Genomic DNA, 18,554 nt, shown 5'->3' with positions numbered 1-18,554 from the left:
CACGACTGCGCTGCTGCCTGCATTGCTGGCTGCAGGTCACTTAATACTGACTTCTGTTCTGTTTTGGGACAGGAATGGTATTTTTAGTGGGGGCCTGGGCAGGCTGTGTGTTCACACTATGTAATTCCCACTGAATCAACACCCATCATTTGACCCCAGAGCCTGGCAGAGGGCTGATTCCTCATTTCAGGGTATCAATATTTTGGCATGCAGGGAAGAGAATTTACTATCTCTGTATTTTTGAGGCACATCTTTTCAGTTTATCAGGCTACTTAAAATCACATCTCAGTCTCTCTCAGTACTTCAAGAGGTGCAGCAAAACCTGTTAACATCATTTGTTTTGCGCACTTATCAAGAAGACTTAAATGTCATTCAAAAAAACACCCTTGACCACAGTTACCATGGGTGCATACGTGAAGGGAACACCCAAAAGTAAGGGCAACAGGATTTCATTCAGTCTCCTATATTTATCACTACTCCTCCACCCTGGAATCAGCTACATCCAGCCCTTGGTTCACAATACACAGTGAGAGGATGCAAAGTCCTTCAGCCCAATTACAGGTATGTTGATCCATGACATCCACCTGTCCCTAACATCTCCTTCCAAAATTCAAGGTGCAATCACATCCCAGCTGCAGTAGCCCTCTGCCATAACTACAGTTCCTCTATGAGGTCTTTTACCTTTGAAGACTGGTCCTGGTCTAGCCAGTCAACTTAATAGGCATATTTAATCTTTAAATAATAATAATAATAATAAAAGCAAGTTATAAATACAGTTGTACCATTTAGCAGCTAAGTATACAGCAGCTGTATTTAAAAGTAGCCACCACCATCCAGTGAAAGCAAATTAATTATTTAGATATATTTATAGGATTTATAGGGCAACTGTCGCTAAAGCTAGTTAATTGAAACCCTGATAACAGGCTGAAGTCCATGCTAGAGCCTATACTGTGAAATGCAAAGTCTTTATTAAATCAAGCCATTAAGGAGGATGATAATCCCCGTGGCCTTAAATATGAATAAGGTGCAATGTAAATAATAAAAGGCAAAAATCCAATTTTCATGCATTGAACTTTCAAATACTCCGCAGTTTCCATTAAATTACCTTTTATTCAACGCACTGTAATGGCACTAAGGGCACATCAGGCTTCCTTGTAATACAATTATTGTTCAACATAAAAACTGGTTTTTAACTTGAAACAGAAATGTGAAATATTTTATCTGGCTTCTCTCATACGTCAAATGACAAGAAAATTGAGAATAAAAGCTTCATAGATGCAATAAAAGAGAAAATAAACAAAGGAAAAATAAACACATGCAAACAAAAAAGACCCAGAATGTGAAGACAAAAGAAAAAAAACAGGGAACATAATAGTAGCTTTCCAGTTAATTTTGCAGCAATTTAATACTAGGAAATAGAATAGGAAAACAATTTCAGTAACTGAAGTAACTAAACTTGGATATAGGCCAAATGGAGCTGTAGCACACAGTGAAGGAGGTGAAACTCATCAAAGCTCTTAAACCAGAAGAAAATGTGGTGTGAAATGTCTGTCGTGCTCCTTCCAAACATGAGGAAGATGACAAGAGCCTGAGTGCATCAAGTGCCGTAACTTGAGCACAGTGCTCGAGTCTGGAGGCGTGCGATTGCTCCTTGGCTCCACCATGCTGGTAAACGGTCGCTTTGGATGTGCTTTAACTTCTCATCTACAAAGGGAGCACTGATATTTATTATTTTCTAAAAAGCAATCTGTGGACTTAAGAAACATTAACTAAAGATACCACTGTTTATTAAAGAACTGGAAACTGTAACATAAGGTCAGAAATTTACTGTTGTTCAGAAACAGACTATCCCTATAGCCAAATGTAATCAATCCGTTAAAAACGAGACTATACTTGCTGTGGATGTCAAACAATTTATCCACTATAAACCCTTCTGCAACTCAAAATAATTCCTGAAGCAAAGTTGTGATGGAATAAAGAGAAGGGAACGCCTCTGTATTTGTTCAATTCTGCATTCAATTTGGAAGCATTATACCCAAAGAAACCCTTCAGGACAAAAATGCAATTTTTCCTATAGTGTCTTCACTGCATCAAGATGATTCAGGAATCAACAGTAGAGATCTGCGCTACTGTAACCTCCCAAAACATATAAACATTCATTTAACAATATTTATTTGTCACTGTCTGTAGCTATGTCTGATGTCCTATTTTTTGTGCCCATTCTCTGGTCATAGAGACAGAATCACAGAATGGTTTGGGTTGGAAGGCACCATTTTTAACCCAGTTTGCACTGATAGTGGTGGTTCCCCCACATGTAGGACCTTGCACTTGGCCTAGTTGAACTTCATGAGGTTTGCAGAAGCCCACTCCTCAAAGTGGTCTGTCACGGTCCCTCTGGATGGCATTCCTTCCCTCCAGCATATCAACGGCACCACACATTCGAGGTGTCATCTACAAACTTGCTGAGGGTGCACTCAGTTCCACTGTATATGCCATTAATAAAAATATTGAACAGTACCAGCCCCAATACAGACCCCTGAGGAACACCACATGTAACCGATCTCCATTTGGACATTGACAATTTATTTGGTCAGCCTCTGCTCCAATAGTTAGAAATGGGTAGGGAGCACCTGGGGTTGCTCAGAAACAGCTCTGTACCACAGGCACTCAGCCACCCCATATGGAAGTGCTTCTGGAGCCAAAGGATGATGGTAATGGGGCAGAGAGACAATGTCAAGTAGTCATAGGGGCTATGGCAATTGGGCTGGCTGAACTACTGCTGCACAGATGTCTGTGAGCAGCAGAGGGCACAGGCAGCATGGGACCAGAGTGAGCCATGAGGGTTTCTGAGCTGTCACCTCACATAAAGCCTGAGTAAAAACACAATGCATCCCCCACACTCCAAGGGAGAATCAGGAAAAACCCTCCATGGCCCGAGCCTATCGGGAAACACAGTGGCCAGGACACAGCTTCTGTGCAAGACCTTTTGTTATGGGCAAAATTGTTTCTCTTTGCTTCTTGTGTGTGAAAAGAAAGTAAATACATGAAGAAAGAGAGGAAAGGTAAATCTATTCATGGCATGCAGAGAAGAAAATAGTCATACCTGACAGACCTAAAGTGAAGTAATATAGCAACTCCATCAGCGCAAACCATTATCCTGAATAATATTTGCACCAGGTCAATGAAGCAAAGCTATTTGAATGATGTTTCTTGAGTTCTTCTTCCTAGGAAGGAGACAATTCCCTTCCAGCAACACTCTCAAAAACAGCTCTGCTGAGGTGCTACGATACTGCTACTTACTACAGTAGTGATTTCTCACACCTCCCACCAAAACTGAGTCACAGTCCTAAAGAGCAGATCTGCCAAGTAGCACATTACTCACTTTCTTTCCTTCATTAATTACTGGGGGAAAAAATAAAAGCTACAAAAAACAAAACTGTGTTTGTTTGAAGTTCATTCAGACAAAGCTACTAAACAGCTAGGATACTGAACACTATGATGGTCAGGATATTCCCATACAATTACTTTCTTGGGGCTATATGACTTCAAAAAGTGAAATGCTGTTATCAAGACACCTTTTAAAGCACTTCATCTGCCAAAGAAACCCTCTCAGGGTGGGGTGAGACAACAAAAAAACAAAAAGTAACCTTTACCATTATGCCTGAGATTCACTCTGGTCTTTATCTGCTTGCTGGGTTTACATGCTAATGAGACAACTTGAGGTTCACTACAGTCTTAGCTCTGTGTTTGGCTCCAATTTATTTCATCAGCACTGGAAAGGAATCTCTGAGTCAGGGAGTCAGCATCACTATCCAAAACCTTTAAGTCATGAGTTGACTCATCAAAGAACCACATGTTCATCAAAAGCATCAGAGCAGCTGAGGAACCACAACTCTATCCAGTTTCTCACGATCTCTCATTTTAAATGTGAGCTGATTCTTTTCGCCCCTATCCTGAGCCAATAAAAAGTTTCCCTCTGATAGCTATGGAGAGGATTAAATGAAAATGCTTCTCCTACATCCAAGATCCTAAAAAAGCCCCACTTTCATCACAATCTTCATAACCAGAGGAATTCATTCTCAAGTGATCAAACAGGAAAGGGCCCCTCTGACAGGGCAGCATCCTAGTGCAGAAACTATAAGCACTACATGATTCGTACTGCTGAAGGAATTTCAACTTCTATTTTGTATAAAATCTAACTAGAATAACAAAAATACAAAACACATTAAAGAGGCTGGAGTAATTGGACTAACTCCCAGAATTTTTAAGTCTCATTTGATGAAAAATTAAGAACTAGAAAGAGTTGAAAAACATCATCCAATGGGAACACACCCTCTGCTGCCCCAGACTGTGCCCCTTTTATTGTCACCTTGGTGCACTCTGAATCCTCCTCCTGTGTTCATGGGCAGGACACAACTGCCACAGGACACTGCTGCTGTTTTCTAAACAGGAGGTGGTGTACATTAAGAGTGTTCAAAGCAGGGTTAGTCTAAAGTGGTTTAATTTGACAAGAAATATGCCACAGCACAAGCCCCATTTCAGCTGCAGCACCACAGAGATGCTCGTCAGCAACAGTTGGCCACATCCCTGGTGCAGCAGAAGCTCCCAAGCTGTGAGAGGGTGGAACAGAGACCCGAAAAAGAGAGTTCAATGTGCTGTCCATATCTTATTAGTCTTATTACTGACTGCACTCCCAACCTACCATGCTGTCAGGGCAAATTCTCTCTAAACAGTCCTCTCATATTTTTAAGATTAAGCTATCGCGCAAGCCCTACTCCCACAGGAAACCAAACATCCAAAATAATCCTCTCCTATCTTCTGCACAGGCCCATGCTGCTTTCAGTATGATTAAACACGGTACAGTCATCCCATTCATAGCTACCTCTGAGCACACCCCTCTCCCAGTGTCCCTGACCACTAGCATTACCAGTGACTTGGGAAGCACTTCATCATCCATGTGGTAGGGGGTCATCTCCCTCACCCTTCTCTGCACCCACCACACAGAAGAGTGATGATGCTTGAAAGCCAGGTTCTGCAACATAGATTAGAAAGGATGTGTTAACATGGGAGGTAAATGATTCAGTAGCCACAAGTGCCTGTGCCTCCACTCCTGACACCGGCAGATGCCCTGGCCTGCTGAAGAGCAAAGACGCATAAGGAGAAGGAGGAAGGACAGGAGAGCCATAGCCTAACCTGTAGATGGACTGGTCCTGCCTGCTCCTGCCTGCTGGATGACTTCATCTGACACTGGCAGATGCCCTGGCCCACAGAAGAGCAAAGATGCATATGGAGAAGGAAGAAGGACAGGAAAGCCATAGCCTACCCCCTAGATGGACTGTTCCTGCCTGCTCTTGCCTGCTGGATGTCTTCACCCAGCAACAAAGAGCTGCAGAAATGACACAGATCCTTTCCTGGATCTTGTGTTATCACTAATAACAAAACAGTTTGCCTCGGGGGTTCTCAGTTTTAGTAACTTTTTAAAGGTGGGCAAAACATTTGGGAGGAGGGATGTGTTAAAGGACATGACAAACTCCCCTGAGTCTCCCAGAGAAGAGCAGTGAATTGATGCACCAAACCCATTTCCCGCTCTCGTGTGAGGGCAGGCAGAGCTCACCTCAGCTCTACACACTGCAGAAGGGAGCAAGTTTGATGATTTTATTTTATTAAGGGTAGAATAGGCAAAACAAATTCTTAGCAACAGAGATTTTGATAGCATAAAATTCATATGAAACAAACATTAAAAGCAGAGAAATTGGAAAACAAAAGCCCCGTGGCTCTCTACACCTCTGCACCTCTTTCAGTGTGTTGCTGGCAAGACAAAGGGAGGAAGACACCAACCTTCCCCTTAGCTCTTTGCTTTCTTGGTTTTGAGGCCTGGGATGAGTGGGAGATGGCCATTCAACTCTCGCTGTTGAGTTTTTGCTTGCTAATAAGCACAAAATGACCTCTGCCTGGCTGAACAGTAGTATTATAGATGCTGAAGCCTACACAGCCCCTTCTTTAAAGTGCGCTAAATAATTTTTAACAGCAAAGTTATAAATACATACTCAGATAAAAGCAAGACTGATTGCATATAAAAGGAAGTCCTGTGTTTATCAGAAGAACAGATAAAACTCAAGCTAGGAAAAATTAAAGTTTCCTTTCTGCAATATAGATCAAAACTACCATCTTCTCGTTTCAGAATATAATTTACCAAGTTTTCATTATTAAAAAAGTATGATTGGTTCAGATTTTACATTGCTGCATGACTGTGAAACATAAATACTCATATGCTTTCCACTGTGATCTAATACCATAATTACCTACACAGCAGAAGAGAATAAGCAAAAAAGAAATTCACCTCATGGCTGTCAACTATTACTTTACTGTATTTTATGACGAGTATGTATGACTGTATTCTCTAAGGGCTCTTTTATGGTTTGTTTCAGAAAGGAAGTATGCAAAAGAACGAGGCTGTTCACACAAAAACTCTTGGCTGAAACGCAAGATGCTCTGGACTGAACACGAAGCTGTCCACGCCTGCCTCTTCCACAGCACTGCGCCCTCCCCCCGTAGAGCTGGCGAGCAGCAGCAGCCCCAGCACTGATGAATCCTGCCCGCTCAACATGCTGCAGTTCACGCTTCTGCCAGTAAAACCTGTGCTATTTCTGTCTCTTATCTCTTGACATTTTAGCACAGAATTACAAGAAGGCTTGGCCACGAGGAATGGAAGAGTCTGTTATGATGGGCTGCGGCATCGTCAAGGGACAGGCACCTTGCAGCAGGCCGGTACCTATTCCTACACGTCCCCTCCAGCCAAGCCCCTGATGAACATCCCTCCTCCCTCATCTGACAAATGCAGATCTGTATTTTTGGGGTGCAAGAGAAGGCTGCATACGTGCACACCCATCATCCCTCAAACAGGTATGCTCTGTCCCAGAGGGTCACCATGGGCAGAGATGTAGCAGAACCAGCCACTGCACCATGATACAGTATACACCCATGCCTAACCCACGGTGACAGTACTGCAAAATCTACTGAATCGGATATGAGCTCAAAAACAATGCGTGGAGCAGGCTTTTCTGACAAAAAATATACACTATGGGAGATCACAGAATCATAGAATAGCTTGGGTTGGAAGGGACCTTAAAGATCATGTAGTTTCAAGCCCCTGCTATGGGCAAGTACACCTTCCACTAGACCAGGTTGCTCAAAACCCCATGCAACCTAGCCTTGAAGATACACATATATATACATATTACACACAAACATGCATACATGTATTTGTGTGTGCGTTGTCTTATTTACAGATAAATAAATGTTAATGGAAGTCAATCTAAACACAATCAATCAAAATCCTTTTACTTTACTGCTTTAAAATAATTAAAAAATCATAAAATTATTACTCTTACTGGAAAGGAAAACATATTGATTTGTTTATAGAGATGACAATACAGCAAACCTGATACAAGCAATAAATGCCTTACAAAACATGTAAGAAGGCAGCCAAGAAAAAGGCAGCTTGCTAAAAGCTGTTTCAAAATTAAATTAGAAATCAAAAAGTAAATTCATAAAGTCATGTCTTTTTATAGCAACTCACAGAGGAGCTTTCGATTGAAATTAACCTGAAATTAATCCGCAAATAAACATGTTCAATAATATTTACTGAAAGGATCGTTTAGTAAAGTAAATATGATAGTGCTTGTATTTGGCTGACTTCTTGGCTGTCACTCAGAAGGCAATCAGGAGGCAGCACACCAAACATAGCAGGGTCCCCTTCGTTTGGTAAAGATATCGCAGTATCTTTACCCAAAGTACACCCAGACCTGCACAACCAACAGTTTAGATCTCTCTTTCCCTCTACCCATTTTGCACCTAAACCCCTCTAATGATACATCAACTGCAGCAATTAATGAACCTTTGTCCAGAAGGGGAAAGACTTTAACAGCTTAATTAGACAGTAATACATATTAAAATCAAATATTATTCAGATGATGTGTCTATTCTAGTCCTCCCTCTGAAAATAACCGTGACTGTAGGAGAACTGATCATTAGCATTTTGATAACAAACTTGCCAGCCTTCTGTTGAAATATTTTCTCTTTAAACTAAAACTGGGATTTGTTATCTCATGCCAGCAGACCGTTCTAAAATTAGCAACGGCCAGCTCATATTGGTTTGGATAAGATTTTTAAAAAACCTGGTAAAAAAGTTAATGCGAACTTGCCTGAATAATCAGACTCATGCCTGTTGCTGTAGCAGCAGAAAGACACTCTAAGCACTGACTAAGAAGCAAACCTCTTCCCATAAATACCATTTTTGTGCATGAAAGGCACTCCTTAACCATATAGAGCATTAGTTTCACTTGTCTGATAAATCATGTTCCAGCTGACAGCCAACACAAGGGACAAATTCCTCACTATCACATATCCTTGAGGTATCTTCGAAACAAAACATGCCTCAGTGCTGCAGAGCTGGAAAGGGCTTTGTACCTTTGTCGCATTGCCTTTGAGAGCAGACAGAATCTCTTCAGCATCCCTGAGTCAGCCTATGTTATGTGATCACCATGGTGAAAAAAAACAGTCCCATCTCTCTCTTTTATTAATTAGTGAATCCCATAGCCTTCCCCCTTCTGGCACCCACATGCAAACCGGACAGCAAAGCCTTCAAGTTTCCAAAACGGGACAAGACACAGACCTGCTGCAGAAACAGCTTTACAGCGCTCGTGAGGATGTGCATCCCTCAGAAACCCCCGCCCTCAGTTCAACCACACGCAAACAGACTGCTCACACCAAAAATCCCAACTGCTTCCAACAGGACAAGAAGCCAAACTTCAGCAGGGGCCAACCCATGCTTTGAAAGTGCCAGAAACCAGTTGTGTGACAAACCCGCCCGCAGGTTTTGCTATTTAACCCCTTGATAACTGGCCTGCAGATGTGATGGACAAAACCTGATGCCAGGCACCAGGCCCTCCTGATGACCTTCAGAAGAGGGGCAGATGAGGCCCCATTAGCTCCTTTGGGCAGGTATCATTGCCTGAGCCCACAGGTGACCCCAGCTAACAGTGGCCAGCACACAGGAAGTTCTGTGCAGCCAACGAGCCAACGGAAGAAGTTATGCTTGAAAGACTGGGCAGAAAGCGCTCTTATTTCCAGATGTTTTACATTTTTCTCTCTACTTTTGAAAACAAAATGTCTTTTTAATACCAAAAGTAATATTCCCTCCATCTGTCCTTCCCTTCTGAACTGAGAGACATCGCATGTACATGCATCGTTAAATTAATGTTTGTTCTTGCTAACCAAATAAAAAAGCTCAAATTACATGCAAAGACAATCACATTAAATTGTTGGGCACATGCTGTGGGTTTGGGTTTTTTTTTAAGCTATTCAAACAATTTTAAAGGTTTTCAGCAATGCTCCAGCAACATAAGCAAAACTTCCCGCAAAGCGGAGGTAACTAGTTTAGCATTACTGCTGAAGAAGACGGTAACAGAGCCAAACAAGTAAAACTAGCACATCAGCAACCCCACCACCACCCTGAACTGTCAGGAAAAGGCACAGCTCAAGCTGTATGAGGAATCTGAACTGGCAGGAGAAAGAGGAGCTGGGGCTGGTAAATGGGGAGAACCTGTTCACAGGCCCATCTGCATGATGCACTAGAAAGAAATTTTTCTCACTTTTTTCACCCTCATTTTTTGATTTGGGGTTGGGGCTTTTACTTTCTTTTTTTTTTTTTTTTGCATAATGGTCAGGACAGCAACTTTCCAGCTGAAGTGCTGGTCTGTTCCAAGCAAGAGGCTTCTGTAATCAGGAGCAGCTTGGGTTGGTGCAAGGCTAGGGATAAATAAGTAGCTCTCAGCTGGCACTGCGTCTCCCTGTTGCTCCCTCCCCAGCTGCAGAAGCACAGCTGCTGTGAGAGCTGGGGCAAGGCCAAGGTCATGCAGCTTTCTCAAATCCCGTAGTTTATCTTTGTTCAGGCTCCCGTGTCCTATTAGAACTAATGTTGGGTTCTTCCCATGACAGCTTACCCCAGACTGGGAAAACCTGTTGTAAAACACCAGATTTTAACAAGACTGCATTGAAAAAGATTCAGCTTGATATGTGATGAGTGAGTGCCGGAAAGCTGAAACCACATGTGCCCTGAACAGTTTTGATCTGTACTCCCTGAAATCTGAATGAATCCAGTGCAGTAGAGGTCAGCAATTACAATGTTGCAATGCTTAAAGACATTAATCAAAGTGAAATATTAGTTACAAGTGGCCTTCTGAAGCTTAAGGAAAGCCTTCTAAAGAGGAGTGACGACTTCAGAAGAAAGTGGCATCCCATAGTTATGGATGTTATAGGTGGGTTACTGAAGTGCAAGAGAGAATTATGGTTTTCATCTGAACTCTAAGCAGTGCTTCTTAAAAGAAACAGCATGAAATGTTGAAGAGAATAGTGAAATTAGAGGGAACATTCTAAATACGACAGTGGAATACCCAGACAGACTTTGCAAGTTGGAAGTGTAACAGGATTATTAACCTAAAATTATGAGGCAAACAAAAATAACTCTAGACTATAAGAAAAAAAATTCCCAGAGCATAAAATCCTCCATGGCATAAATAAAATATAGATGTAGTATTTTATGTGGCAGCTTATTGACCGCATGGACAAAGCTTTGTCTAGAAAGAGCACACGTAGCCTCCCCCTGACCTGCAAGCACAGGCACACAGCATTAACAACAGTCTGACCTGTTGGGCACCCAGCCAGCCCCAGGAGTCTGCCTGAACATGAACTGATAAGATTAGAAACAAGGAATACAGTGTACTGTTACAGCCCATACACAGCACTCATTGCTGCATCCCTGCATCGATGTTCCCTGCAAACCAAGTGCATCATCTCTGCCAAACCCCATTCAACAGCAGAAAATAACTGTCCTAGCTTCAGTGTATCCCATTGGTGGTTTTTATCTCCCCAAATCCCAGCCTCCCTAATAATAACTCTGTGTTTGTAAGGCAGCTTCCCTCTGAAGATCACGAAGCACATGAGGGTGGGTGAGTGCTACTGGGGCAGGTTTTCAGTAGGGAGACATACAGCTCAGAAAGTTCATGCAGATCACCAGAGGTCAATGGCCACATTCTGCAGAGAACCATGCTCTCTCTTCCTTCTGTGCCTTAAAACCACAGCAGTACTGTCTCCCCGAGCAGCAAACAGCAGAGGTTTAGGGGTGGTGGGTAAAAATCCCCAGAATTCAAACGTACACAGGTTCTTAGAGCCGAGCAAGTCTATCCATCTCTCTGAGTAACTAGCTACTGAACACTGTCATATGCTAAGCATTACCAGTGTTTGTCATGAATCATTCAGAGGGATGACGTGCAGGGATTAAACTTAGCATTCACATTTGTCAGCAAGAGGAGTCCCAACAGAGGCATGTAACACTGACACAAACTAACAGGAAAGGTCTAGGGCTAGCAGCACAAAGTCCTCTCCATAGCCCCACAACCCTTTCAGGTGTGACTGAGGTGGCCATCCCAATCCAGAAGAAAAAGTCCACTGTCAACACAGGCACCTTTTGGCCACATCAGGCCCGTCATGTTTTTTTTCTCTCTTGCAAGTAAAAGTTAACAGCATCATCCAAATATGGGCAAAAATACTCCAGTTATGGAAAATGTAATGAACATGAAATGTGCAAATGGCAGGTTTTCTGAAAAGCATTGAATGATGAATTTCCCTGACTCAGCCCCTCAGCAATTGCCTCTCCTATGCTCACTCAATTCTGTGAGGACAGCTGTAATTGCTGTGATTTTAGATACTCCTGGCTACATTTTTCACAGTCCCCTTTGGTGTGATTGTTAATCTCCTGCACCGAAACACATTTTTTAGCCATCTGCCAGACAAAAAAAAAAAAATCATCAAGATCAGAGAATTTAACATGTGGAGCACCAGTCCTATTTGGATGGCTTTACACCAAAGTTCAGGCACTGGCCAGCTAAACTGCAGCATCAGAAGCAACTAAGTCAGAGAGAAAAAACAAAAGTTAGGTAAGTCCATGGGCCTATGCATACTGTGTGCTGCTGAGAAGAAAGGCACTCCTATCTGTGCAAACCTGATCATTAAAAAGCCAAGATGAAGAGTTTCCTCTGCTCAAGACAGAGTATGCCCCCATACAACCCACTGCTTCTTGTGAGGGATATAAATGCTCATAAATGCCAGACTTCATCTGTTTCTTCCTGCAGAACCCAGGGTGGCATCTTCACCTGATAAGCAATGTATTCAAAAAAGGAAATGCAGCAGCGGAAAAATCACTTCAAGGTCTGCTTCATGTTCAACCTACTGTAACCAGTGTAGGATGAGGCAAGACTCACAAAAAATAATGACTCAATGTCTCTTTTGGAAAATTTCTACAAACAGAACAACTGAAAAGCCTAGATAACAAATTAGCGCTGCTCCCTCTGCTTTTCAAACTTGTGTGAAGCCAAGGGTAGTAACCTTTCCCCTGGGCTAGCAAATGGCAGCCTTTCACCCGAAACAGCGAAACAGCCCTGCAAAAGCTGATGCATGGGAGAAGCATCTAGTGCAATACAGGGGAGCGCAGCCCATCCGTCACTTCACTCAAGCACGCTGACATATCATTTTCCTTGTGTGCACATCTTACTGTCTACCATTACCTATACCCCAGCCTGGTAATGTGCCACATGCCTGTCTGTCACTTTGGCCATGTTCGTTGTTCTGGGAAAAACCAGAGACATGTTTTGTTTTTCTAGGTTGTTTCTTTTTCATGCAAATGTTGTTCTCAGTTTGTATTGCAAGCAAGCAAGCAATAAACCTCACACCTGGAGTGGGAGACGCCTGGTTTGGGAGGAAATTACTAAAGACTTGAATGCATTTTACTGGCTATTAGATCTTGAGAACTCTTGAAAAAAAAAAAAAAAACAAAAAATTCTGAGTGAGAAACTGCAATAATTCTTAAAAAAAAAAAAACAAAAACCAAACCAAAACCCCACACTCAGTAAAGAAGGCAGATTTACCATAATGCCTCAACAATCTAAGGGAGCCATTTACTTTGACAGAACCTAAATTCCCCAAGCGGTTTGACAGTGGTAATGGAAACAGAGGAGCCAATAAATTATAACCTTGTGGGTAATGTGCCTACCATTATAAACCACTCTTAGCCTCCTGCTTTATCCCCTGGGAGGGGGGCACTCCAGCAGTTGCTGGATTTCCTCTCCCCCCTTCTTCTAGTGTGCTCTTTCAGCAGTCAGACCCTTTTATAATGTCTAATACCATACTCTGCATATACATAGCATCTTTAATGTGAATGTCACAAGATACGTTATACCATTTAGAAACAAGACTATTGTGTTTTTTTTTACAGGGTGAAATAGAGGCATTAGGAGACTAACTGGCTTACTAAAAGTCACATACCATTACGTACCCTAGAATCTCAAGTATTTTCCAAGCAGGTATTCTAGTAGATAAACACCACTTTGAGATCTTTCATACTGAGGGTGCATACCAGATATCTTAAAACACCAAAGTATTTTTGAAGCATTTCTGCAGACAGTCTTAGGACCAGCTACAGTGTCAGCTTATCCCCAGCCCAGCCCCTCTCACACTGGGCTTCAGCACCCTGGATAGACCGAATCTGCCATAAGACATGGGAAAAGGAGGACCAAAGACCAGATAAAGAAATACAAAACCCAGAGAGTGTTGCCAAAGTCATAAACAGCATTTGTTGATTTTAGAAAATACTGTCTCTACAAAGAAGACTTCCCTAAAGTATAAGGTGTAGAAGCAAAACACAGGTGCAACAGCAACACAAAAGCTGGCCCTGCTCTGTCTTTGAAGGTTAATTAAAATTCTCATTGAAACAGATCCCTGGTGTGATTCTAACATATCGGTCTGAGAATCTGGGCAAGTCTGAAGTCTGATGGAAGTGACCTTGGCTCTCTGCCATTACATCTCATAATTAGCAGTTTCCTTCCTAACCAAAAAGCCCATGATGGTATGTCCCATTTTATATACCACACTACCTAAAATGAAAGGTATTAATTAGTAAAATAATGTAATTTGCATTTAAGCCCCAGGCAGCAAATGTACAGCAATTTCTGAAATTAAAATATATATATCTCATAAAGAATCACTTTCAAGGGTGCTAAGCTGTCAAAGACCAACATAAGACTAAAAGGGATGCAATTCTGCTCCTCAGTATCAGCCTCAAAAAGCCTAATTCTAGGCTGGTTTGTACCATCTATTGTTTAGTACAGAGACAGGTTCTGTACTTGTCTCCAGGATAGCTCAGCAATCAGCTGTATCAGCAGCTCCAAGGAGGATTATTCTTCCCTGATGCGTTTTTTAAAAGCAGATTAATTCAGACTTTCTTTCACTGTAATGAACCTTGTAAGGATCAAGAACATTGCATTGATTTCCAGGATAAAATTGTGTCGTTGGTCAAAAGGCCAAACAAACAGTTTTACAGACTCACTCTGCCCTAGCAAACCCACTGCCCCAGAATCACCCATGAGCCCCACCAAGGGTTAAAACCTGCAGCTGTTAACCATAAAAGCCAAAATGTGATTCTCAGGTCATATGCAACTTTGCTTTCTATAAAATTCAAATGGGCAACGCCACACACAGAAACAGACAAAAGAGATGAAGATGCTCACCAAAGCGCTGTTCAATCAAAGCCAGATAACGATAGATGTGTTTTTATTGACCATATGGTAATTTGCAATAATGGCTAGGGAAGTGACTTCTTAAAAGCCTGCCAATTTATGGCAAAATCATGAACATTCAACTTCTCTAAAAATTTGCATAAACACCTAAAATTACTCTCAAGTAACTTTCTCCATCAAGCATTTCCTTACATGCACACCTCCCTGCAACATCCTAGCTTGTCTACGATTTAAAGATATGCAAACCAAAGATTGTCTTCTGCTGGATGGTCACAAAAGCTTGGTCAGGGGGCAAGACCCTGCCTCTACAACACAAATCCTGCAGGTGTAGTAAGCCTTCCACGGAGACCCTTCCTCCCATGAGAGAAGACTACCTGGACAGCAAATCAGACTGTGAGGATACTGTATTTTAAACTACCTAGTGAATGCAAACTTCTGTTTTTGTAATGCTGAAACTCAAGATGACAGGAGTTATCTGCTACAACAAAGCCACAACACTAAGTTTAGTTGAAAGACAAACAAGTAAAGAAGCAGAGGGCAGAATCTCACTGCCTGTTTTCTTCTTTAAATTACAACAAATTGTTATTAAATACCTGAAGATCATTGAGGACTACAGTTCAGTAATAAAGGATCTACTCCTCCAGAAATACTGACGAGCATATTTCACTTCAGATTCCAAAACTGAATGTTACGGATCAATGTATGGCATTTGTCACCATTTCCTGTAGGCAAAACTTCAAAACGCCAGTACAGGTCTGTTTGTTTTTCTCAGAAAAAAAAAAAAAAAAAAAAAAGGAAATTCATTAATTGAAACATTTATATAGTGATACAACTTCACAAGGAATCCCTCCACTGACCTCTCAACACCAAAAGCCTGTACACAAAATTACAGCTCAAGCAGATTCATGACAGATCAAAGATAAATCAAATATATCCATCATATATATGACATTACAAATATGAAGTTCACAATCTTCAGTTCCAGTCTCCTAAAGAGGTCCTATAGTAAATTGTATCATATCAAATTAGACAATAATTCCAAACACTGTAAGGAATTGATCTCATCCCCTTTGAGTCAATGAAAACCTTGCCATGGATTTTAAAGGGAGCAAGATCGGGCACTCGATTGCAGTTTTAAAATGAATAAATGCAGATGCTGCAGTACTCGCGTTCAATAAATCACACACCTTATACATAAAAATAAAATTACTCTCCCTTGGGAGAGGAAACTTCAGCTTCAAGCCCCACTCAGTTCTGCCTGGCAGAAGGACTCTCTGTGGATGTAACCACACACGCAGAGCCCAGGAGAGGAGAACTCGGGGTGATCAATAAGAGGGGAGATGAAAGCGCCGGTGCCGGACCGGCCGAGCGTCCCCGCAGGCAGCACTGAGGCGAAAGCCAGCTCCTGCCTGCACCTGACAGGCACCCGGCAGAGGCCGGCACGCCGAATGAAAGCGCTTTCGAGGCACTTCGCAGTTCTGAACTCCGGGAGCCACGTCCAGCTCCGCTACACCGGGGGCTGCCCCGGGGCCCGTCGGTGCTGTAGCTACCAGACAGCCACTGTGAGTCCCTGCGGAGGGTCCCGGGGCTCCCCCGGCCCCTCCCGCCGCCCCAAGTACTCTGAGGACAGCCCTGGCCGAGCCTCCCCGAGCCTCGCATCTTTACATCACGGGGGGAACACAACCGCAGCTACCGACCGCAACTGCGGGGAGCGGCCCACACCGCACTGCCCCGCCGGGACACTGCCCGCTGGACGTCCCGCCGGCGAACCGGGGACGCACACACGCCCGACCGCTCCCCCCGGTCTCGGCACCCACCTTTCCCAGCAACGCGCTGCGGCTGGCGGCCGCCAGCTCCCGCAGGCTGGCGGCGGCCGAGGCGGCGGCGGCGGCGACGGCGCTGGGGGCGGCGGCGGCGGCGGGCTGGGGGTACGAGGGGGCCGCGGAGCTGGGGCTGCCGGTGGCGCCCCCGGCGGCGCGGGGCCGCTGTCGGATGCCGTCCAGGAGGCGGACGAGAAGGATGTTGGCGGGCAGCTCGTCCACGCCGCAGCCCACCAGGATGCGGCACTCGGGGCAGCGCAGCTCGTGGCGGGAGCTGACGATGCTCTCCAGGCAGCGGCGGCAGAAGGTGTGCTGGCACGGCAGCACCTTGGCCGTGGTGTCCAGCCGCTCCAGGCACACGGAGCACTCCAGCAGGTCCAGCAGCGACGACTCGTCCATCGCAGCCGCCGGCTCCCGCTCGGCCGCCGCTCCGCCGCCGCTCCGCCGCCCCCTCGCCTCCGCCTCCGCCCCCGCCCCGCCGCCGCCGCCTCCGCCTCCCCTCCGCGGGGCAGCGCAGGGCCCCGACGCCCCTAAGGCCGCCACGGCCGCCGGCGGCGGGGGGGGGGCGGCAGCTGCGCGGCGGGGACCATCGGGGCGGCGGGGGTGCGGGAGGAGGAGGCGGCGGCGGGGCTGCCCCCGGCGGCGGACCGCGGCGACCACGGGGGCTGCCTGGGCGGCGCTGCCCACCGCCGTGCGGCGCAGCGGCGATGCCAGCGGCGCGGAGCGGTGCGGGAGGAGGGCACCTGCCCGCCCGCGCCTCCTCCCGCCGCCCGGCGCGGCGACGCTCAGCGGCTGCGGCGAGGCCCGGAGAGCTGCCCGCCGCGCCTCCGCGCGGGGCGGGGAGCCCCGGGGAGGGCGGGGGGGCGCCCGCGGCACGGCGGCCGTCCCGCAGGCGGTCCCCGCCCGCCCCGCCGCCTCTCCATGGCTCCCTGTAACCCGACTCAGCAGGGATCGCCGCCCGCCTGCCTCCGCCGCGGCTGCCACCTCCTCCTCCTGCTCCAGGCGGAGGCTGCCGGGACAAGCGGAGGAGACCTCCTCGGGGAAGCTGAGGACACCCGAGAGGGAACTAGGGGGAGCCCCCGCAGCCCTGACCGGGTCGGGCTCCCCAGTGGTCGCGGGGTCGCGGTGGCGGCCAGCCGGTAAGGTGTCCTTGGGCACAACCTCCCCCTCGGGGGAACAGCGCCGGTGTCCCGGGCCGGGAGCTGGGTCGGGGCAGAGCCACCGTCCGGCCCTGCCATCCCTGGCGGCGCGGCTCCCCCTGGCGGGCTCGGTGGAGAGCAGCACGGAGCCCCCAGTGCATCCTCACGGGTGCGTCAGTGCGTTACCGATTAATCGTGCTTAAGTCGTTACTGTATCGTGCCCAACGCATGCGGTGCTGGGAAGGTAAAAAAATCAGAAGGGAGGTCGAGCCTCTTCTTCCTACCGGCTGCCTTCTGCTCAGCCCGCGCCTGCCCCGGTGCGTTCAGCCTCCACCCGCTACCCGCGTCCCGGGTGAACTCGTATTGAGGCCCTGCTGGAAGGGGCAAGACCCTGGCATTTTGGACTTACACATCCATGGTGCATAGTAAGCACAGGAGATACAAAAAGATAAGGTGCAGCCACTTGTACATATGGAAGATGTGTGGAACTTCCCCTCAGAGAAGCTGCGGACAAAGCCCCATGCTTCAGACAAATGTTTCTTTTGAATTTTTTTTTTGTGGTGTTTTTTTTTTAGCCCTTTTGACTATTTGCATGATTGAGGGGTCTGCTTAAGCCAGAAACTACAATTGAAATATGTCGCCACTTTGCCAAAGAGAATTTTCATTTATGGTCCAAGCTTTCTTCCTTACCTACGGCTGAGATGTAACAGAGCACTTTTAGATTTCAGGAAGGCAATCCAAGGGCTTGCGGAAGCTCTCCTATTTCTCTCTCAAGTGACACTTTCAAAATTGACTTTTTGTGAGAGCTGTGTCAGGAAGGCTGTACAAAATCTTCCTGTCATCTTTAGGCCTCTACAGTTAACTTCTGATGCTATAGAGCAAGATGACCCTGTTGTGCTAAAGGTAATCTAGACATTGTATATTTAAATTAACTAAATTTCAGTGTGCAAAAAGCCATGAATCTT

General features: G+C 45.4%; 1 protein-coding gene across 1 annotated transcript in view; it reads right to left on the bottom strand.

Moving 5' to 3' along the window:
* The window catches only part of SH3RF3 (SH3 domain containing ring finger 3), a 250,219-nt gene extending 233,263 nt beyond the window's left edge, over positions 1–16,956 (bottom strand). The window contains exon 1 of the mRNA XM_061472665.1: positions 16,448–16,956. Coding sequence (XP_061328649.1) covers positions 16,448–16,849 — 402 coding nt within the window. The 5' untranslated portion in view covers positions 16,850–16,956. The remainder of the gene's footprint in view (positions 1–16,447) is intronic.
* Positions 16,957–18,554: the final 1,598 nt, after the last annotated feature.

The sequence above is a fragment of the Pezoporus flaviventris genome, unplaced genomic scaffold, assembly GCF_033815535.1.
Source record: "Pezoporus flaviventris isolate CSIRO_AGI_PZ_B2104156 unplaced genomic scaffold, CSIRO_AGI_Pfla_v1 ptg000072l, whole genome shotgun sequence".
Classification (NCBI taxonomy): Eukaryota; Metazoa; Chordata; class Aves; order Psittaciformes; family Psittacidae; genus Pezoporus; species Pezoporus flaviventris.
This window is presented reverse-complemented; position numbering and strand designations above follow the sequence as displayed.